Source organism: Ranitomeya variabilis, chromosome 8 (genome assembly GCF_051348905.1).
Source record: "Ranitomeya variabilis isolate aRanVar5 chromosome 8, aRanVar5.hap1, whole genome shotgun sequence".
Taxonomy (NCBI): Eukaryota; Metazoa; Chordata; class Amphibia; order Anura; family Dendrobatidae; genus Ranitomeya; species Ranitomeya variabilis.
In genome coordinates, this window is record NC_135239.1 from 26078358 (window position 1) to 26102274 (window position 23917).

Below are 23917 nucleotides of genomic sequence, written 5' to 3' on the forward strand. Positions count from 1 at the left end.
AGGGGTGAGGGCCCGAGGGTGAGGGCCCGGGGGTGTTTATTTGCTGCCTGCCTGCACGGGGGGTCTGATTCAAACAGGGCCCGGGGGTGGGGGCCCGGGGGGGTTTATTTGCTGCCTGCCTGCACGGGGGGTCTGATTCAAACAGGGCCCGGGGGTGGGGGCCCGGGGGGGGGGTTTATTTGCTGCCTGCCTGCATGGGGGGTCTGATTCAAACAGGGCTCGGGGGTGGGGGCCCGGGGGGGTTTATTTGCTGCCTGCCTGCACGGGGGGTCTGATTCAAACAGGGCCCGGGGGTGGGGGCCCGGGGGGGTTTATTTGCTGCCTGCCTGCATGGGGGGTCTGATTCAAACAGGGCTCGGGGGTGGGGGCCCGGGGGGGTTTATTTGCTGCCTGCCTGCACGGGGGGTCTGATTCAAACAGGGCCCGGGGGTGGGGGCCCGGGGGGGGTTATTTGCTGCCTGCCTGCATGGGGGGTCTGATTCAAACAGGGCCCGTGCATTGAATCAGACCCCCGTGCAGGCAGGCAGCAAATAACCCCCCCCCCCCCGGGCCCCCACCCCCGGGCCCTCACCCCCAGGCCCTCACCCCCGGGCCCTGTTTGCATCCGGAGTCCGGACGGACGGTACTAACCCTGCTCGCCCGCCGCCGGCTCCACTCGTCTGGTCCGGTCTGCAGAGCAGCTCCAGCATCCTGCACGTCCTCGGTCCTCTCATCGTGCGGTGGTCCCCTGCTGCCGCCGGCCTGCCTCTTCTGCTCCGCCGTCTGCTCCACCGCCGTCCGCAGCAGGCACGTGGCACACCGCACGCTGCTCTGCTCCGGAATGAGGAAGTGGAGCAGGGCAGCGTGTGACGTCACACGCCCATGATGCACCGGGCCCCTTAAAGCTACAGCGCTCATTTAGCCTGCATTTACACACGCCAGACGCGGAGACGCCAGCCCACAGGTAGTTAATCGGCTCAATGGCAGCGCAGCAGCTGCAGCAGCATGAATAAAATGTCAGAGGGGGCCCGAGCAGAGCGCGGACCGGGTTGTCAGCGTGCTCGGGCGGCGGGCCCCCCTTTTTGCTCCTCATCTCCGGGCCCCATACAGCAGTGATGCCTGTCATGCCCTGATGGCGGCCCTGCTCCTGACCATCGGGAGGTGATTCGCTTCCTTGTGTTGCATAACTTGCATGGTGTCTTAGTGCTTGGATTGCCATGGTTGCAAACTCATAATCCAGTCCTTGACTGGAAAACAATGTCTGTGTTAAGTTGGGGATGTCAGGGGGCTCATGGGGAAGTACCTTTGGTTTCCATTGCTTCATCTACTCCCTCTGAAATTCCGGCATTTTTGTCTGATTATGGTGATGTTTTTGAGGAGCCTAAACTTAGTTCTCTCCCCCCTCACCGGGATTGCGATTGTGCTATAGACTTGATTCCGGGCAGCAAGTTTCCCAAGGGTCGTTTGTTCAATCTATCTGTGCCTGAGCATGCTGTTATGCGAGAGTATATTAGGGAGTCCTTGGAAAAGGGACATATCCGTCCATCCTCATCCCCTTTAGGAGCAGGGTTTTTTTTCGTGGGTAAAAAAGATGGCTCCCTGAGGCCCTGTATTGATTATCGCCTGTTGAATAAGATTACAGTCAAATACCAGTATCCTTTGCCACTATTGACTGATTTATTTGCTCGTATTAAAGGGGCAAAGTGGTTCTCTAAGGTTGATCTTCGGGGTGCGTATAATTTGGTGCGGATCAAGCAGGGAGATGAGTGGAAAACTGCATTTAATACGCCCGAGGGCCATTTTGAGTATTTGGTAATGCCTTTTGGTCTTTCTAATGCTCCTTCAGTCTTTCAGTCCTTTATGCACGATATTTTCCGTAAATACCTGGATAAGTTTATGATTGTGTATTTGGATGATATTTTGATTTTTTCGGATGACTGGGAGTCGCATGTTCAACAGGTTAGGAAGGTTTTTCAGGTTTTGCGGTCCAATTCTCTGTTTGTAAAGGGTTCAAAGTGTATCTTTGGGGTTCAGAAGATCTCCTTTTTGGGGTATATTTTTTCCCCTTCTTCTGTTGAGATGGATCCTGTCAAGGTTCGAGCTATTTGTGATTGGACGCAGCCTACTTCCCTGAAGAGTCTTCAGAAGTTCTTGGGCTTTGCTAATTTCTATCGTCGATTTATAACTGGGTTTTCAAGTGTTGCTAAACCTCTGACTGATTTGACTAAGAAGGGTGCTGATGTTGCCAATTGGTCCTCTGCGGCTGTGGAGGCCTTTCGGGAGCTTAAGCGCCGCTTTTCTTCTGCCCCTGTGTTGCGCCAGCCTGATGTTTCGCTCCCTTTTCAGGTTGAGGTTGATGCTTCCGAGATTGGAGCGGGGGCGGTTTTGTCGCAGAAAAGTCCCGATTGCTCAGTGATGAGACCATGTGCATTCTTCTCTCGAAAGTTTTCGCCCGCCGAGCGAAATTATGATGTCGGTAATCGGGAGCTCTTGGCTATGAAGTGGGCATTTGAGGAGTGGCGTCATTGGCTTGAGGGTGCTAGACATCAGGTGGTGGTCTTGACTGATCACAAGAATCTGATTTACCTTGAGTCCGCCAGGCGTCTGAATCCTGGACAGGCGCGCTGGTCATTGTTTTTCTCTCGGTTTAATTTTGTGGTTTCATACTTGCCGGGCTCGAAAAATGTGAAGGCAGATGCTCTTTCTAGGAGTTTTGAGCCTGACTCCTCTGGTGATTCTGAGCCTACGGGTATCCTTAAGGATGGAGTGATTTTGTCTGCTGTCTCCCCAGACTTGCGACGTGCTTTGCAGGAGTTTCAGACTGATAGGCCTGATCGTTGTCCGTCTGGGAGATTGTTTGTTCCTGATGAGTGGACCAGTAGAGTCATCTCAGAGGTTCATTCTTCTGTGTTGGCGGGCCACCCTGGAATTTTTGGTACCAGAGATTTGGTGGCCAGGTCCTTCTGGTGGCCTTCCCTGTCTCGGGATGTGCGTACCTTTGTACAGTCTTGTGATGTTTGTGCTCGGGCCAAGCCTTGCTGTTCTCGGGCTAGTGGATTGTTGTTGTCCTTGCCTATTCCGAAGAGGCCGTGGACGCACATCTCTATGGACTTTATCTCGGATCTCCCGGTTTCTCAGAAAATGTCCGTCATTTGGGTGGTGTGTGACCGTTTTTCTAAGATGGTACATTTGGTACCCTTGCCCAAATTGCCTTCTTCATCGGAGTTGGTTCCTTTATTTTTTCAGAATGTGGTTCGCTTACATGGTATCCCGGAAAACATCGTGTCTGACAGAGGATCTCAATTTGTGTCTAGGTTCTGGCGAGCGTTCTGTGCCAGGATGGGCATTGATTTGTCTTTTTCGTCTGCGTTCCATCCTCAGACTAATGGCCAGACGGAGCGAACTAATCAGACCTTGGAGACGTATTTGAGGTGTTTTGTGTCTGCTGATCAGGATGATTGGGTCGCCTTTTTGCCGTTGGCAGAGTTTGCCCTCAATAATCGGGCCAGTTCTGCTACTCTGGTTTCTCCTTTCTTTTGCAATTCAGGGTTTCACCCTCGTTTTTCGTCTGGTCAGGTGGAGTCTTCGGATTGTCCTGGAGTGGATTCTGTGGTGGATAGACTGCACCGGATTTGGAGTCATGTGGTGGACAATTTGAAGTTGTCTCAGGAGAAGACTCAGCAGTTTGCTAATCGTCATCGTCGTGTGGGTCATCATCTCCGTGTTGGAGACTTGGTGTGGTTGTCTTCTCGTTTTGTCCCTATGAAGGTCTCTTCTCCTAAGTTCAAACCTCGGTTCATAGGTCCTTATAAGATTTTGGAGATTCTTAATCCTGTATCTTTTCGTTTGGACCTTCCAGCATCTATCACCATTCATAATGTCTTCCATAGGTCGTTGTTGCGGAGGTACGAGGTACCGGTTGTTCCTTCTGTTGAGCCTCCTGCTCCTGTGCTGGTGGAGGGTGAATTGGAGTATGTTGTGGAGAAGATTTTGGACTCTCGTATTTCCAGACGGAGACTTCAATATCTGGTTAAATGGAAGGGATACGGTCAGGAGGATAATTCTTGGGTGACTGCCTCTGATGTTCATGCCTCTGATTTGGTTCGCGCCTTTCATAGGGCGCATCCAGATCGCCCTGGTGGTTCTCATGAGGGTTCGGTGCCCCCTCCTTAAGGGGGGGGTACTGTTGTGAATTCTGTTTTTGGCTCCCTCTGGTGGCTACTGGTGGTACTGGTTGACTTTGGTCTTGTGTTTCCAGTGCACCTGTTTTCATCAGGAAATTGGGAGTTTCCTATTTAGTCTGGCTTCTCAGTCACTCTAGTGCCGGCAATCAATGTTACCAGAGCATCTCTGTTGCTTGCTACCTGCTCCAAGTCTGCAATTCAGCTAAGTTGAAATCTTTGGCTTTTTTGTGTTTGTTTTGTCCAGCATGCATTTATATTTCTCGTGCTGCTGGAAGCTCTAGTGATCTGAAATTACTACTCCGGTGTCATGAGTTGATAACGGAGTTAAGGTAGTTTCAGGATGGCTGCTTAGGGTTTTGAGGTAACCGCGAAGTCCTCTTTTGTATTTTCATCTATCTAGTCAGAGGGCCTCACTTTGCTGAATCTATATTCATACTGCGTTTGTGTTTTCCTCTTACCTAACCGTTATTACATGTGGGGGGCTACTATAACTTTTGGGGTTTCCCTGGAGGCAAGCCAGGTCTGTGTATTCCTCTTATAGGGGTAGTTAGCTCTCCGGCTGGCGCGAGGTGTCTAGGGATACAACGTAGGCACACCCCCTGGCTACTTTTATTTGCATGTTAGGTTCAGCATCGCGGTTACCTGAGATACCATCTTCCTAGAGCTAGTCCGTTTTTGCCCATGTCCCTGCCATTGGGAATCATGACAGAAAATACCTGTACATGTGGTTCCGTAGCCGTGGACTCAGGGACAGCTTCTGTTAACGCTGAGTTGCTCCTTGTTGGAAAGATAATCTCCTTGGTCTCCCAGTTAATAATTGGGTTCTGAGAACGCAACCAAGGAGTGCCTAAAATCACAGGAAAATGAGGAGAAGAAATTAGCAAGAAAGAAAGTTGCTCCTGATGATTAGGCTCCAACAAAATTTCAAGGGGTATGGTCTCCTGATCCACAGGCCCAGAGATTAAAGGTGACCCATCCACTGTTTCCATGGTAATTGGAGAGGCTCTTTGCTGAATTTCAATACCATGTTCCTTGGCAAATGCGATATCCATGAAATTGCCACCGGCACCAGAGTCAATCATAGCTGCACAGGAAATCCACTGTCCTGAACACAGGATCTTAAAAGGGAGAGAACAGTGAGAGTTCTTCTCTTTCAGCTCCTTGGTGGGTGAAGTCATAGAAAGTGAATGGAATACAGCGTTTAAAGGCAGGCTACATTCAGAGATGTCAGATTCATCATCACAGTTGTCATACTCCCCTACTGCTGCTAGCACCTTGTTAGGCCATCTAGGACACTTAGGACAATTGATCAAGAAGTGGTCAGACTGGCCGCAGTAGAAACATAGACTTTCACGAAGGCCATGCTCCTGCCTACGCTCATTAAGGCGAATGTCAATGCCCACACAATGCTGTATAAATGTCTCTAGCTCTTGTGGTGACTCAGAGCGAGCTAGTTCATCTTTTATAATACTAGACAGACCCCTTTTAAAAATAGGCAATTGTGCATAACTGTCCCAATTGGTATCTACCGCTAATCTCCTGAATTCAGTGGCATACTCAATAACAGAACGTTTAGCCTGGTGTAAAGACAACAAAGCAGATTCAGCGGTTGCACGGCGATTAGGGTCATCAAACATTAATGCCATAGCGGCCAAGAAATCATCCAAGTTATTTAACTGTGGGTCACGAGACTCAATCATCGGATTCGCCCAGGCGAGCGCTCGTGAGTTCAGTAGCATTATTACACACAATACTTTGGATCTATCAGTAGGAAAATGGTCAGCATGCACATCAAAATATAGCATACATTGATTCACAAAGCCACGAAATTTGACGCGATCACCATTAAATCTGAATGGGGGCAACTTAGGTGGGCTAGCTGGTGGCGGTTGCCCAGAGGGTAAAGTCACTTGTGAAGCTATTTGCATGCTTATGTCCTGAAAAGCCCGTCCATACTGGGACTCTATGCCAGCAAGTTTGTTTTCCTGGGCTGCCATGCGGTTGCTTAAGTCCTGCAAAGTTTGTCCAAACACTTGTTGATTGTGTTCAAAGCTTCCAAACTTCTTTTGCAGACCTTCCACATCTTTCTGCAGTGATCTAATTATGGAAAACACCTGCTCTAATCTGCTCTCTGCAGTCATTGTTCCAGCAGTCTCCTTTTTTTTATTGCTAGAGTATCCTGTAATAATTATAGGGGATAACTCAGGAGACTCTTTGCGTGGAACAAGACAACTACAGGACACAGTTTTATAAGTGGTAAAGTCTATATTATCACACTGTGATTCAATCAGGTGCAGAGAGAAACTCAAGTCCACAACACTTGGTGTAAATATTAAAGCAGCTTAGCAGTCTATACGAAACTTCAGAGGAAAATGCAATCAAGCAAAAAGTCTATGTAGCACATTTATTCTTGAGTTTACTTGACACGAATAAATCCTTGTCTTAGTCCAAACACAGATAGATAAGCTTATAAGGCAGTTCAAATTATATCTTAGCTCAACCAGGGAGGCCTGGTTAATAGTCTCAGGTTTTTGCAGAGCAGAAACAGCTTACATGTCCAGCAAATGAGATGGAAGTAAACACGAGCAGCAGATGAAGGAGGATTACTGGAAACTGGTGTATGCAGCAGGAACTCAGAGCAGAGTAGCAGGATAACCCCACAGGTTCACAGGAGCAGGTATGTAGCCAGGGAGTCACTGACAGTGTCGTACAGCAGTACATGGAGTGCCTATGTCTTTATGGTATTGCACCAAAGTACCTCAGTGTGCCTCAGTACAGATAAAAATGTGTGTCATTAGATGGTCAGCAATGTCTGTCAATATGCTTTATCTACATTATACGATTTGCTCTATAGTTGTAACTACTTATGCGCCTATAGGCTCTTATCTGCAAAGCAATATAAATAGATCCACGCAAAGAGGAACAAATGAACGGCATCTAGGGCCACAAATCACAACTTTTTTCAGACAATAGATCCACATTAACTGAATCTTGCGGCAGCTGTCTGCTGGTTTTGGTGCTCAGCATGAAAAAAGGATAAAGTCCACTTGAAAATAGGAAGACGGAATTCAGCACTCACCAGCTTGAAAAATATCCAACAGTCTTTAATTCATGTCAGTGCCAAAAGATGAAGGAGTGGACATTCAGGATATACAAGACATGCGTTGGAGAGAGGGAACGGACGACGACCATTTCACGATTGCTCGCTTCTATGGGTTCAGGGTCCCACAGAATAAATATATGTTGCGGTTTCCATGTGGGGATATTGGGGTTGGTGCCAGGCACAGTGCGTTTGCACTGGTTTACTGATGACCAGGCTCCCTAGGTAATGCGTCCCTGTGGTGACCCACTGACGCTCTCCCCTGTGACACATCTTGGGGGCAAGGCCTCAAGTCACTGGATACCGTACCCAGTACCTTCGGTGCTTCAGGATACCGGTGCAAATGCCACACACATGTGCCAATCATGGCACAGATTCTTGATAGGGCAAGAGGGGTATTTAACACCCTTACCCCCACTCAGTCAGCAATGGTGAAGGTAGATGTGAAACGCGTGTCAAGGAGCACTTGGTGACCCATGATTGACAGTGGGTCTGTGATGTTTTATTTGGTGCGGTGTGAGAGGCCTTGATTCGAGGATATGAACTATGACTTTTATGTACTGTGCACTTCCTTTTTGACTCTAATTAATTATTTAGGTAATTGAGTTCCATCTATTTACCTCTAGAACTATGAACCGTCACTATTACATAGGTCTATGACCTACATGCGCTAGGCACCTTATTTTCTATGTATTCACAATTATTTCTATTCATGGGTCCCACCACCATAGATGATGTCTCTTTTTTTGACATTCATATTTTATTCACTTTCTTTACAAGTGATTTTGCACACTAGTGTTTATTATTGCAAAGATGTGCTTTATATGTAGTCATTTTTTGCTATTTACCGTATATGGAAATAATATTTATAGGCTTTATTGTCAAGTAGTTTTACTGGTCATTTTCCACTATGAATATTTCTTAAGGATTACCAAAGTTATATTTTTTTCTTTATTTTCTCCTTATACTGTCATGTATGTAAAGTGATATAATTCATCTATGTAATTTAAAGGGAAGGTGCCATCAAAAAAAATTTTTTTGCAGCAATTGTAAAAATGTAAAGAATTAATGTTTACATTTTCTTAAAAAATATTATCATTTGTTTATAATTTAGTAAAATATGAAAAATAATTTGAAAAGTTTTGGAATTTCCACTTTTAAACACTAGGGGGAGCAGCTGCTGAAATTTCAGAAAAACCTAGTGTACAACTAGCTCACATTACAGCACTGCAGTAATTATGGGCGGAGTCTGCTGACGTGTGTGTGATGTCTCCTCTCCTTCCCTTCTGGGTGTCTGCTAAGGGATAAGAGCGGATGATATTCAGGAATCCAGTGAGCAGCCATTTTGTTGGTGACTGCAGAGTAAGGCTGCCGTCACACTAGCAGTATTTAGTCAGTATTTTACCTCAGTATTTGTAAGCCAAAACCAGGAGTGGAACAATTAGAGGAGAAGTATAACAGAAACATATGCACCACTTCTGCATTTATCACCCACTCCTGGTTTTGGCTTACAAATACTGAGGTAAAATACTGACCAAATACTGAATGTGTGACCGCAGCCTTAGGCTACTTTCACACTAGCGTTGTTTGCAATACGTCGCAATGCGTCATTCAGGAGAAAAAAAACGCATCCTGCAAAGTTGTCTGCAGGATTCGTTTTTTCACCATAGACTAACATTACCGACGCATTGCGATGTATTGCCACACGTCGCAACCGTCGTGCGACGGTTGCGTTGTGTTTTGGCGGACCGCCGCCACAAAAAAATGTTACATGTAACTTTTTTTGTGCGTCGAGTCCAACATTTTCGACCGCGCATGTGTGGCCGAAACTCCGCCCTCTCCTCCCCGGACCTTACAATGGGGCAGCGGAAGCGTCGTAAGACTGCTTCCACTGCCCACGTCGGGCATTTCTTTCACAGCATGTGTCGGTACGTCGGGCCGACGCACTGCGACGGGCCCGTACCGACGCTAGTGTGAAAGCAGCCTTAGGGTATGTTTCCACGTTCAGGAAACGCTGCTTGTTTGACGCTGCGCAGCGCTGCAGCGTCAAACAAGCAGCGTCCAGATGTTCCAGCATAGTGGAGGGGATTTGATGAAATCCCGTCTCCACTATGCGTGGAAACCCGCACGCGGCGGCCCTGCGACTACGGACATGCTGCGCGTCTTTTCAGATTGCAGCATGCCCGTACACCTTGCGGGGGCGCAGCGTCCCCGCAAGGCATATCACAGGGCCCTATGGGACAGAGCGATCATCCCGGATGTGAAGAGTTAACACATCCGGCATGATCGCGTCCCATTAAGGGGGCGGGGCTTAGCGCCGAGCGGCTTCGCCGCTGGGGCGATACCGCCGCCCATCCGTACCGTGGAGTCATACCCTTATACTGACAAGTAGACAGTCACCGAGGATGGCAGGCAGCAAGGATTCTGGGAGATATGTGGTGGAGGGAGCAGGGTGACAGCAGCACAGAGTATTTCAGGAGAGCAGTGTGCTGGTCTATGGGGGGCACCCTGTTTAGTGCGCGGAGCAGCCAGGGATTGTACACAGAGCACTGTCTTTTATACACATGGATGGACCGTCTCCTCAGAAATCCAGGAAACATTTCTGTGGATTGATGGCCTGTTCTGATCCAGACTTTGCATGCAGACCCCATTCCCCTCCTCAGATCCTGTCTTCTCCATCCTGTCCTGGCGATGTGTGAAAGCGAGGCGACAGGCGCAGTCTGGGGTGACGCTGGGAAGGAAATGTAGCCATATAGTAACGATAAAAATGAGACTCCTCTTCAGCTGCCTCACCAGCCTTCCCCTGACTGCACCTAACTGGAGGTCATGCTGCCCCCTCTATTACCCCAGACCCGCGTGCAGGTGCTCAGCCAGAACCACCCTATAATGGGTCCGCTTTCTGAAGATAATACTGCCATAGTGTTCTCACATAATACCGCCATATAGATCACACATAATACCGCCATATAGATCACACATAATGCTGTCCTATAGTTCTCACATAATACCATCATATAGATCGCAAATAACGACGCCATAGGGTTCTCACATAATACCGCCATATAGATCACACATAATACCGCCATATAGATCACACACAATACCATCAAATAGATCACACAATACTGTCATACAGTTCTCACATAATACCACCATATAGACCACACATAATACCGCCAGTGTTCTCACATACCGCCATATAGATCACACATAATACCTCCATAGTGTTCTCACATAATACCGCCACATACTTGTCACAATGCCGCCATATAGATCTCACATAATGCCGCCTTATAGATCACACACAATACCACCATATAATTCTCACAATACTGATAAAGCATAATACCACCATACAGATCACATAATACCGTCATATAGATCTCACATAATGCCATAATACAGCATGACCCCTGCAGCTCCTGTTATCGCACGCATTGAGTTGTGTGTGCAATGGGGAAAGACATGCAGGGGGGAGAGGAGTGCATAGGAGAGGATTAGATACACTGTTCACCAGACAGTATCACACAGGATAGGATTAGATACACGGCTCAGGCTACTTTCACACTTTCGTCTTTAGGGATACGTCACAATGCTTCGTTTTGGAGAAAAAACGCATCCTGCAAAGTTGCCCGCAGGATGTGCTTTTTCCCCATAGACTTACATTAGCGACACATTGCGACGTATGGCCACACGTCGCATCCGTCGTGCGACGGATGCGTTGTGTTTCGGCGGCCGCGACGCGCAAAAAAAAGTTCCATGTAACTTTTTTTGTCCGTCGGTTCCGCTTTTTCTGCCCGCTCATGCGCGGCCGGAACTCCGCACCCTCCTCCCCACTCATCACACTGGGTAGCGGATGCGTCGTAAGACTGCATCCGCTGCCCACGTTGTGCTAAATTTAGCACAACATCCGTCGGTACGTCGGGCCAACGGTTTGCGACGGCCCCGTACTGACGGAAGTGTGAAAGTAGCCTCAGCAGACAGTATCACACAGGAGCAGATTAGATACACAGGTCAGCACAGTATAGGATTAGATACACAGGTCAGCATACAGTATCACACAGTATAGGATTAGATACACGGCGCAGCAGACAGTATCACACAGGATAGGATTAGATACACGGCTCAGCAGACAGTATCATACAGGATAGGATTAGATACACGGCTCAGCATAGTATCACACAGGATAGGATTAGATACACGGCTCAGCATAGTATCACACAGTATAGGATTAGATGCATGGCTCAGCACACAGTATCACACAGGATAGGATTAGGTACACGGCTCAGCAGACAGTAACATACAGGATAGGATTAGATACACGGCTCAGCATAGTATCACACAGGATAGGATTAGATACACGGCGCAGCAGACAGTATCATACAGGATAGGATTAGATACACGGCTCAGCATAGTATCACACAGGATAGGATTAGATACACGGCTCAGCATAGTATCACACAGTATAGGATTAGATGCATGGCTCAGCACACAGTATCACACAGGATAGGATTAGATACACGGCTCAACATAGTATCACACAGGAGAGGATTAGATACACGGCTCAGCATAGTATCACACAGTATAGGATTAGATGCATGGCTCAGCACACAGTATCACACAGGAGAGGATTAGATACACAGCTCAGTTAGTATCACACAGGAGATGATTAGATGCATGGCTAAGCAGACAGTATCACACAGGAGAGGAGTAGATACACAGCACAGTAAAGCCCCCGTCTCACATAGCGAGATCGCTAGCGATATCGCTGCTGAGTCACAAGTTTTGTGACGCAACAGCGACCTCAGTAGCGATCTCGCTATGTGTGACACGTACCAGCGATCAGGCCCCTGCTGCGAGATCGCTGGTCGTGTCGGAATGGCCTGGACCTTTTTTTGGTCGTTGAGGTCCTGCTGACATCGCTGAATCGGTGTGTGTGACACCGATCCAGCGATGTCTTCACTGGTAACCAGGGTAAACATCGGGTTACTAAGCGCAGGGCCGCGCTTAGTAACCCGATGTTTACCCTGGTTACCAGCGTAAATGTAAAAAAAAACAAACAGTACATACTTGCCATCTGATGTCCGTCAGGTCCCTTGCCGTCTGCTTCCTGCTCTGACTGAGATCCGGCCGTACAGCGAGAGCAGAGGCAGCAGTGACGTCACCGCTGCGCTCTCGCTGTACGGCTGCTCAGTCAGAGCAGGAAGCAGATGGCAAGGGACCTGACGGACATCAGATGGCGAGTATGTACTGTTTGTTTTTTTTTACATTTACGCTGGTAACCAGGGTAAACATCGGGTTACTAAGCGCGGCCCTGCGCTTAGTAACCCGATGTTTACCCTGGTTACCCGGGTGCTGCAGGGGGACTTCGGCATCGTTGAAGACAGTTTCAACGATGCCGAAGTCGTTCCCCTGATCGTTGGTCGCTGGAGAGCGGTCTGTGTGACAGCTCCCCAGCGACCACACAGCGACTTACCAACGATCACGGCCAGGTCGTATCGCTGGTCGTGATCGTTGGTAAATCGCTATGTGAGACGGGGCCTTAACACACATGGGAGGAGATAACTGCTCAGTCAGCACCACAAAGGAGAGGATTAGATTCCCTCTCCCCCTCCCCACTGATACTTACTTCACGGCTCCCGGCTGAGTCCTTCTCCCTCCCGTCCTTGGTCTCCTCCTCCTCCTCCTATGACTGCAGGGCTCCTGTGATTATCCTGGTAAGCTGGAGCTCACAGCTGCAGTGTGAGCTCCAGGAAGATGGCGCTGGTCTCCTGCCTCTACTGTGGTGTGGACGGCTTAGGGGGCGTGGCCAGAGCACAGCAGAAAGCAGCTTATAATGGTAGGTATAGAGTCGGCTCCCGACTGCAGATCTCTATGCCCTGGGCTGCCGTAAATGCAGAGTGTAAGTGACGTGCAGCTTCACTTACACTCCTGCAAAGCAAAATGGCGGCGCCCAGTGGCTGAAAAAAAAATTAATAATAAAAAAAATGTTAAAGTTAAAAAATGTAAATTTGTATTAAAAATAATTGTTTATATAAACAATCATTTTTAATACAAAAAATAAACTGCGGCACCTTTCCTTTAAAGGTTTATCACGTGTAGTGTTTTTTCCGTGTCACTATTACTCCCTATTTACTTATTTTTATGTTTTTATAATTTTTTCTATGGTGATTCATAAAAAATATTCATTTTTATACATTTTTTTTTACAAGGGTCTTATTTTCATTATTGTATTAATTGCCTTAGTACAGGTTCAAAGCACACAACTGCAGTATGCATGAAGCTAAAAAGTAGCAGAAAAACAAATGTACATCAAAATAAAAAAGCCTTAGTCACAGCAAATCTGTGACTAAGTTCACATGTAACGTGGATTTTACAACAAATTTGTCTCAATTTGTGTCAAAATCCGCAGATAAAAATAGCAATGTATACTTTACTTTTCCTCCAGGATGTAGCCAGCATTTGACATATTTTCAGATAAGATATATCTCACCCACATGTATCATACAGGGCTGGCTACATAGTTAATACAGTTGAAAAAAAAACTAGATTGGAAAGGGTAAGGCTATGTGCCCACGTTGCAGAATGTTAGCAGAGTTTTCCTAAACAAAACCAGACTCCTTTTGCAGGAAATCTGCTCGTGTTTTTTCGTGTTTTTCTCGCGTATTTTTTGCATATTTTTCCGGAGCTTCCCACTACTATATTATATAGTGGCAAATCCGGAGATTTTCCGCAAAATTAATGAACATGCTGCGTTTTTTTCCGCAATGTGTTTTTTTGCGGAAAAAAATGCAGCATGGGCACAAAACTTGCGAATTGCATTCTAATAATGGGATGCTTAATGTAAGCTTTTTGTAGCGTTTTTGCAGTGGAAAACTGACGAAAAAACGCAAAAAAAACCCTAAAAAATCCTGAATGTGGGCACACAGCCTTAAAGGAAGGGGAATATGTGCGAAAACACAATCCACAGGACTAAATACAGTATTCATAAAAGGTCTTTACACACATTCATAATTATTTAATTTCTTCTTAAAAAAGTATCTAAGCTTTATTTAAACCATCAAAGATTCCCACTGTGACAAACTCTTGACGTGGACTAGTCTACCGTTCTTATGGTAAAAACATTCGGTCTCCTATGGAGATTGTACTTTTTTTTCCCTAGGAGGTGGGAGTCTCCCCCTTGTCTTTTGAGGGAGTTTTACACAGCTTTTGACCATATTTTTTGTATGGGCGATTCATATATTGTACAAGTTAATCATATCCCTTTTTATTCATCTCTTCTCATAACTAAATGAATGTAATTCTTGTAATATTTCCTCAGAATCTCCAGGTTCCTTATTATTATACATTTTTATAGCACCATTTATTCCATGGCGCTTTACATGTGAAAAGGGGCAAATACAGACAAATACAATTAAACATGAGCAAAAAACAAGGCATACAGGTACATAAGGAGGGAGGCAGTTTTTGTGGCTTTTCTTTGTACTTTTTCTAACTCCTGGGCCTCCTTTCTGTGAACTAGTGCCCACAACTGAAATGCATATTCCAGATGAGGTGACACTAACGCATTGTAAAGTGGTAGTATTACACCCTGTCCTGCAAATTTATGCCTCTTTTAATACATGAAGCTTCTGATTTACATTTTACATTGCATGCTGTTACTTATTATTTAATCTACTAGAACAACCAGATCCTTTTCTACAAGTGACTCTCCTAGTTTTACTTCCCCTGATGCCTACATATTATTAGGGTCCATGTGTATAATTTAGCATTTCTCCACTTTGAGTGTTTGGGCATCTACTTGGTAGATGAGGTTTAGTTTGTCTAAGTTAGCCTATAACTTATGAATATCTTCCATAGACTGCACTATACTGCATAGTTTGGTGCCATCTGCAAAATTACAAAAATATTATTAATCCCATCTTCTATATCATTATTAAATAAGTTAAAATAATAGCGGACCCAGTACTAAACCTTGGGGTACACCACTTATAATGGGAGACCATTCATTGTAGTAGTCATTAAGAACTCTCTGAGTCTTTCTACTGGGAACGACCTGGGGACCTTTTTGAAAATGTTACTCCACTTGCTTACGAAAGATGGTGATAAGTTCATTATTTAGGTTATTCTACCCATGCCCCCTTAGGGTACTGTCACACATTGAAATTTCCATCGCTACGACGGTACGATTCGTGACGTTCTAGCGATATCGTTACGATATCGCTGTGTCTGACACGCTACTGCGATCAGACACCCTGCTGAGAATCGTACGTCGTAGCAGATCGTTTGGAACTTTCTTTCGTCGCTTGATCACCCGCTGACATCGCTGGATCGTTGTGTGTGACAGCGATCCAGCGATGTCTTCGCTTGTAACCAGGGTAAACATCGGGTAACTAAGCGCAGGGCCGCGCTTAGTAACCCGATGTTTACCCTGGTTACCAGCGTAAACGTAAAAAAACAAACCGTACATACTCACCCGTCAGTGTCCTTCAGGTCCCTTGCCGTCTGCTTCCTGCTCTGAGTGCCGGCCGGAAAGTGAGAGCAGAGCGCAGCGGTGCTGCGCTCTGCTCTCACTGTACGGCTGCACTCAGAGCAGGAAGCAGACGGCAAGGGACCTGAAGGACACCGACGGGTGAGTATGTACTGTTTGTTTTTTTACGTTTACGCTGGTAACCAGGGTAAACATCGGGTTACTAAGCGCGGCCCTGCGCTTAGTTACCCGATGTTTACCCTGGTTACCCGGGGACTTCGGCATCGCTCCAGCGCCGTGATTGCAAAGTGTGACCGCAGTCTACGACGATGGAGCGATGATTATACGACGCTGCGACGTCACGAATCGTGCCGTCGCAGCGATGAAAATTTCAATGTGTGACGGTACCCTTAGAGTACATTCCATACAGATGATTATGGCAGAGACTTTGCCCCTGTTGATCCTCTTCTCTGCTTCACAGCATGTGATTCGAAGTGTGTTGTCCAACACGTAGCAGTAATAATAACATCACTTTTTATGGCTTTGGATGTTTACACAGGGAGGATACAGCCGCTTACCATCATTACCGATCAATACTTTTCAGCAGCTGCTCAATCAATGCAAAACAAGCAACACAAAGGGTCAATTGCCATTTTTGTTAATACTGCACATGGCAAATATCCTGCAGTTCCAGAGGCGGATGCCAAGTCTTACAATAAGATTAAGCACAAGAAAATGTGTTATGCCCTCCAGGCAAAGTTATACTGCAACTGTGATACACAGCAAAAAGTGCAGATTCTGGAAAAAGTCTTTTTAGGAGTACGATTCCCATTGCAGACTTTCTGCAACAGAGATGGCACAGAGAAATCCACATTGGTATTTACTATTGTAGATATTGTTGTGAAGATGGTGCAGGGGAGACGTCCCTTTCACCCTCTTTAGATTAAGTTCCCACAATGAGTATTTGCTGTAAGACACTGCATTTTTGGTGCAGTAAAAATACACAGCACCAAAAAATCATATTGGAATGTTAAAGAGGATGGCCACTACTTCCCATGTGCTTTTCACGTGCCCTAATTCCTAAAGATAAGCACTTCCCTAAATACCTTGCTGCACCAAAACCTGCTGTACCCTGAGCTGCTCTCCTGCCCACGTGATCTTCTGGCTGAGAATCTGCTGCTTCCTGGGATGTCACGTCAGATTCTCCCTCACTTTCGAACTCTGGAAGTTGATGGGTGGGTGTGTGAATGGGTGGGCTTATTGAGTGGGCAGTGCATAGTGCGTATGCGGGTGGGGTGCACTCAGCAGAACTCACTGTTCAGTGAATGCCATACACCAGATATCCGCTTAAAGGCAGTGCCAAACACCACAGACACCCACTTAAGTTCAATGTCACATATCACAGACACCCGCTTAAAGGCAGTGCCAGACACATGCTTAAAGGTAATGCCACACAGCACAGACAACCGCTTACAGGCAATATCGCACACGACAGACACCCATTTAAATGCAATGCCGTACACCACAGAATGAATTAATGTACTTGTTATAACCATGGAACAGCTACTACTGATCTTTCAGCATATGGATGTCATGGTTATGACATGGTTAATGTCCTGTTCTCTCAGGGTTAATGTTGTTGGCCTCTCTTTCTAGATGGGAGTCATATTTATACTCACTCCAAACTGGGTTTCTCTGTCAGCTATATGTTCTGCTTTAGTCTGTGTGATTGACCCCTGGAGTGTGTGCTCTGTTTTGCATTGTGTTTCTCTTGCTCTCCGTGCATTACTCTGTTCTTCTGGATTACTGAACTCTGGCTTCACTTGTGACTATCCACTGTCTCTCCCCTTTGGTACCTCGTGATCTCCTGGCTCCGAACTTTGCTTGTTTGATAACTCTCTAGTGTTTATCCCTTCTCTGTACCCCATGGTCTGACTCAGCCCCCTGACCTACTCCCACCATATCACATGTTTCAGGTCCTGTTGGTTACCAGATTAGCTCAGCTCCTTTGCTGCTGTGTGCAGCTCTCCCTGCAGCATTGATACCTGGGAGCGTGACATTATAACTGACCTTAGTCTTTTTCCCTGGTGGGGGGGTGTTGGTATGCCATGGGTCCGGTACAGGCTCTCACGGAGCAGATTAATGAGCTCTCCCAGCTTTTGCAGAAGCTGTCCGTGGAGCAGCAAGCCCTGGTCCACTCGCACCAACAGGTGCAGAGAGATGTGATAGGTGCTTTACAGATGTCTGCTCCATTGGGGTTCCGGGAGGGGGCCCCCACTGATGTATCCCTAGCGGACCCCGAACCACTGGTAAAGTTACCCGATAGTTTTTCTGGAGATAAAAAATGGTTTAAGGTTAGTGATGAGCGAGTGTACGCGTTGCTCGGGGGGGGTTTTAGGGTTGTTCTTTGAGTTGCGTCCCCAGACCTCTGGAAATGAAAGGCAGAAGGTGGGGGGAGTAATGTCCTTGTTAAGGGGGCTCCACAGGCATGGGCTTTCTCTCTCCCTTCCTCTGCTCCTGAACGCATGTCTGCGAACCTGTTCTTTGAAGCTCTGGGGCACATTTATGATGAGCCTGATAGAGTGCATCTGGCGGAGGATATGGTGATGAGTGTGCTACAGGGGAGGCACTCTGCTGAATGGTTCTACTCAGAGTTTAGGCGTTGGGCAGCCGAAGTTTCTTGGAAAGAAGCAGCCCTGAGGGGGTTGTTTCGCAAGGGTCTGTCTGACCATCAGAAGGACGATCTGGCACTTCATCCTCCTCCTGATACCCTGGAGGACGCCATGACACAGGCGGTCCAAATGGATCGGAGACTCCATGCTAGAGGAGTGATGCAACAAGAGACTTCCTTGTACTCCAAATTGTGTGACGCTTTACCTGTATCTGAGACCATGGAGATTGGGTTAGTCTTGGTTATGGAGTAAGAGAGAAGCACCGTAAAGAGACAACCAACTGTGGAGCCTCTGGACAGTGGAAAAGGAACTGCCTCTCCTGCCCTTCTTCTGTGAAACTGTCAGAGAAACGACTGAGTCTGGGCAACAATCGAGGAGGTTGTCCAGACTCCCAGGTACATTTTCTCTCACTTGCAAAAATTGTGCTCCAAGTGGTATTGAAACTTGCTGGCGGTCCTGTGGTGACCACCGCCTTTGTTGACTGCGGTTCTTACATTAATTTGATTGATGCCCAAGTTGTGACTCGTAATAAGATAGGGACAGTCAAGCTGAAAGACCCTGTTAAGATTGTGGCTGTTGATTCATCCCCTCTTACCCGGGATGGAATTTGTTTCAGGACTGATGTCTTTTCTCTGAAAGTGGGTTTGACTCGTGGAAAAATTAAGTTGTTTTGTTATGAAAAATCTGCCTGCAGCCCTGGCTGCAACGCCACAATCCTGTCATTGATTGGGTGGCAGGAGAGATCACTCAATGGGGATGTAAGGGTAATGGTCCGTGTTGTAACCTGGGACCTTTTGTTAACTCGGTAAAGTCTGTATCTGTGTCGTCTGTCGGTCTGGAGGGTATTCCGGAGTACTTGAAAGACTCTGAAGACGTGTTTTCCGAAAGCGAGGCTGAGGCGCTTCCACCACATCGACCCGGTGATTGTGCCATTGATTTAGTCCCAGGAGCCAAATTACCCAAGGCTCGTCTGTACAATTTGTCTGGGCCTGAGTGCCAATCCATGAAAGAGTACATCATAGAGAGTCTCCACAAGGGGTATATTTGGCCTTCTGTCTAACCTGTGGCAGCCAGGTTTTTCTTTGTGAAGAAAAAAGATGGTGGTTTGCGACCGTGCCTCGACTTTCGGGAACTGAATAAGATTACTGTGAAAAACATGTATCCGCTTCCTCTGAGTCCTGATTTATGTAATCAACTCACTAGGGTAAAGTGGTTTTCTAAACTTAACTTATGAGGGGCTTATAACCTTATAAGGATCCGAGAGGGGGATGAATGGAAAACAGCATTTCTGACGACTGAGGGCTTATTCGGTCTCACTAATGCCCCTGCTGTTTTCCAGAATTTCATTAATGTTGTTTTTTTCTGACCTGATTGGGTGCTATGTTGTCATTTACCTTGATGACATCTTGATATACTCAGAGGACAGTCAGTCACACTTACACCATCTACATATGGTTCTTGTGAGACTCAGGGAGAGCCATTTATACACTAAGCTGGAGAAGTGTTCATTCTTTATGCAAGAACTGTCTTTTCTGGGTTTAATTGTATCGGGAGGGATTCCGCATTGATCCGAGGAAAGTTCAGGACATTTCTGATTGGGTGCAACTTCATGACCTGAAGGGGTTGCAACGATTTCTGGGCTTCGCTAATTATTCTAGGAAGTTCATTAAAGGGTTTTCGCAGGTGGTGAAACCCTTAACGGACCTCACACTCAAAGGGGCAGAATTTGCAGAATTGTGTCACGGGGAGACAAGGAGGGCGAGAGCTAATAACCCGGGCCCTTGCAATTTCCCTCAGACTAGGGAAACCCTGTCTGACCCTCTACCTGAAGTTTACACTGAAGGTGTGCATGTCCAGGCCTCCACCCTCACCCTGATTCCTGATTCAGCCCTAGACTGAACACCACCACCCACCACCTAGTGAATGCAATAGACCAATGCCCACAGTTATAACAAACAAAGGAAAATATACACCACGCCGCGGTCACTCAGGAATACACTATAAATGTGCAGGGCAAAATAAATACAAATATAGGAAGGAGTAAATAAGACAAAGGAAAATACACCACCAGCAACGATTCTCCAACAACCAGCTCTCCACTACGGACCGAGATAACTACGGATAAGACAGAAGCTATAATCGGCGACGCCCAAAGATCAGGAGAACTATTTAAAGGAAATGGGCATGGCCCAGCTTCCAATCCGAGGATCAGATAAATTAACCCCGGAGCAGCCAGACGAAAACTAGCCGACGCCAATGAGCAAACAGTGGCCAAACGCGGAATTACCGCTGTCTTTCAGACGACCTGGTCTGAACAGTGTCCAACATGACAAATTGTTGTATTAATCAGTCTACTGGCAAATCTCCCTTTCAGGTCAATTATGGGTTTGTTCCGCAGTTTGGAGAATGTTCCTGCATGGATTCTGGTTTTCCTGGTGCTGAGGGTTTGGTGCAACAGTTAAGAACCCTTTGGAGGGAGGTTCAAGGGAACATCTCCAAATCCCAAAAGATTTACAAACATTTTGCGGACAGGACGAGGGGTTCAGCTCCTACACTGACTGTGGGGGAAAAGGTATGGTTGTCTACCCGTAATATCAAACTTAAGATACCCTCTATGAAGTTGGGCCCCAGGTTTATAGGTCCATACAAGATTATAGAGGTGATCAACCCGGAGGCCTATAGATTACAGTTGCCCAACTCCTTCAAAATATCTAATGTCTCCCACAGGTCCCTATTAAAACCTGTGGGGATGGTTAGAGAAGATTCCTCATCCAATGTTACGCCAGTATTGGTTGAGGGTCAGCTGGAGTACGAGGTAGGGCGCATCATTGATTCACGGTGGGTGCATCGAAGGCTTCAGTACTTAATACATTGAAAGGGATATTCTATTGAGGATTGGTCATGGGTGCCGGCCAGTTCTGTGCGTGCTGATCGACTGGTGCTGGCTTTTCATGCCAGATACCCTGAGAAGCCTGGGGTCCAGTGGCTCCCCGTTAAGGGGGGGTACTGTCATGGTTAGGACATGGTTAATGTCCTGTTCTCTCAGGGTTAATGTTGTCCTTTCTTTCAAGATAGGAGGGGTATTTATACTCACTCCAAACTGGGTTTCTCTGTCAGCTATACCTTCTGCTTTAGTCTGTGTGCTTGACCCCTGGAGTGTGTGCTTGGTTTTGCATTGTGCTTCTCTTGCTCTCTGTGCGTTATTCTGTTTGTTCTTCTGGATTACTGAACTCTGGCTTCACTTCTGACTATCCCATCTCTCCCCTTTGGTACTTCGTGATCTCCTGGCTCTGATCTTTGCTTGTTTGATAACTCTCTAGTGTTTATCCCTTCTCTGTACCCCAGCGACTGGCTCCACCCCCTGACCTCCTCCCACCCTGTTACCTTTTAAGCAGTTGTCTTAGGTGCATGGCATTGCATGTTAAACAGTTGTCTTTAATAGATGTCACTGCCTGTTAAGCAGCGGTTTAGTGTGTGGCATTAACTATCAGGCAGTTGTCTTTGGTGTATGGCATTGTCTGTTAATCAGTTGTCTTGATATGACATTGCCTGTTAAGCAATTGTCTTTGATGTATGGCGCTGCCTGTTAAGCAGTTGTCTTACCCATCAGCCATGTCGGGGGAGTAGGAGATAATCTTTATTGTTAGGGCTGCTGTAATGGTATACAATTCGTACATTACTTCTATTCCCTGCAGTGTTTTATACAGGAAATGTTGCTCATGTGTGTGAAGCTGGGGCAGTAGTGGGAGGGGTGTAGACGGAGTTACAGGTCTGTGCTCACTGCTGGCTTGCAGCTCAGCACAAGGAATGATGGGACAGAAGGGAACAGAGGATTCTAAACAGGAAGTGATCTCTATGACAAGAGAGCTGGTGACAAAAAGCTAAGCAAAAAGGCATAAAAGAACATTAGACTTGGCAGAAAAGGTACATGGGGATGTTTAGGAACAATACCCTTAAGCACTTATGGCAATACTATTAATTGAGTAAGGATTGTGGAAAAGCTCTTTAACCAGACATTACAAAGGGTGAAATTTGCACTGATATTTGTAGCATAAATTGACATGCTGTGGATGTTAAATCTGCAGCTTTTGTCATTTACGGTATGCTGCTGATAATTTTTGCAGAATGTTCATAAGATTTCTTAAAATACTACACTGTAATAGATAGCAGATTTTTTGCAAACTGTTACGGAGCAGAAAATCTGCATTTTTTTTGCAATGATGAAAGAAAAAGGAGCTGATCACATACAGCAATTAACCAGACAAACAATAATTCCTTCTTCATTGTGAATACTTTTATTTTTTTTCTAGTTAATGCAAAAACAATTTTCAAGGTTGGGCCAGATTCATGATCCTAAAGGGTCAAAAGTTATTTTCTGTTGACATTGTTTAAAGGGGTTTCCAAATCCTATACAAATAACTCACAGGATGTGTTCATACATTTTTTCCTGTGTTAGCAATTTGTGTTACCACACAAAATTCTGCTATGAAGTTTTTTGTCGATCCTTGCTGCGGTTGTAACATAATGAGCGACCCTGAATGTTTAATTGCAGGCAGTACAAATTATTCCAATTCTATTTGCAATCATTGCTAATTATAGCAAAAAAACAAAAAATCAACATAACGAAGACTGGGTTAAAGGTACCGTCACATTAAAGGTACCGTCACATTAAGCGACGCTGCAGCGATAGCGACAACGATGCCGATCGCTGCAGCGTCGCTGTTTGATCGCTGGAGAGCTGTCACACAGACCGCTCTCCAGCGACCAACGATGCCGAGGTCCCCGGGTAACCAGGGTAAACATCGGGTTGCTAAGCGCAGGGCCGCGCTTAGTAACCCGATGTTTACCCTGGTTACCAGCGTAAAAGTAAAAAAAACAAACAGTACATGCTCACCTGCGCGTCCCCTAGCCTCTGCTTCCTGACACTGACTGAGCTCCGGCCCTAACAGCACAGCGGTGACGTCACCGCTGTGCTTTCACTTTCACTTTAGGGCCGGATCTCAGTCAGAGCAGGAAGCAGACGCTGAGGGACGCGCAGGTGAGCATGTACTGTTTTTTTTTTTTACTTTTACGCTGGTAACCAGGGTAAACATCGGGTTACTAAGCGCGGCCCTGCGCTTAGTAACCCGATGTTTACCCTGGTTACCAGTGTAAAACATCGCTGGTATCGTTGCTTTTGGTGTCAAACACAACGATACACGGCGATCGGACGACCAAATAAAGTTCTGGACTTTATTCAGCGACCAGCGACATCACAGCAGGATCCTGATCGCTGCTGTGTGTCAAACTAAACGATATCGCTAGCGAGGACGCTGCAACGTCACGGATCGCTAGCGATATCGTTTAGTGTGACGGTACCTTAACACTACGTTTGGGCTTTACATTTGGTAGGAACGTTTAAAGCATACGAGCAAATGAATACTGCAGACTATGCAAATATTATATATGCTATGTAAACCCATGCAGTTTTATATATTTTTTTATTAACTAATACAAAATATGCCAATAGGGA

General features: G+C 46.4%; 2 protein-coding genes across 4 annotated transcripts in view; one reads left to right on the forward strand and one right to left on the reverse strand.

The window, feature by feature from the left end:
* The window catches only part of LOC143787438 (uncharacterized), a 49513-nt gene extending 48396 nt beyond the window's left edge, over window positions 1-1117 (reverse strand). Inside the window, exon 1 of the mRNA XM_077276159.1 lies at window positions 631-1117. Within this exon, the coding sequence (XP_077132274.1) occupies window positions 631-897 (267 nt within the window). The 5' untranslated portion in view covers window positions 898-1117. The remainder of the gene's footprint in view (window positions 1-630) is intronic.
* PTPRF (protein tyrosine phosphatase receptor type F) overlaps window positions 1-23917 on the forward strand; it is a 1035200-nt gene that overhangs the window by 640736 nt on the left and 370547 nt on the right. The gene's annotated exons all lie outside the window — the stretch shown is intronic.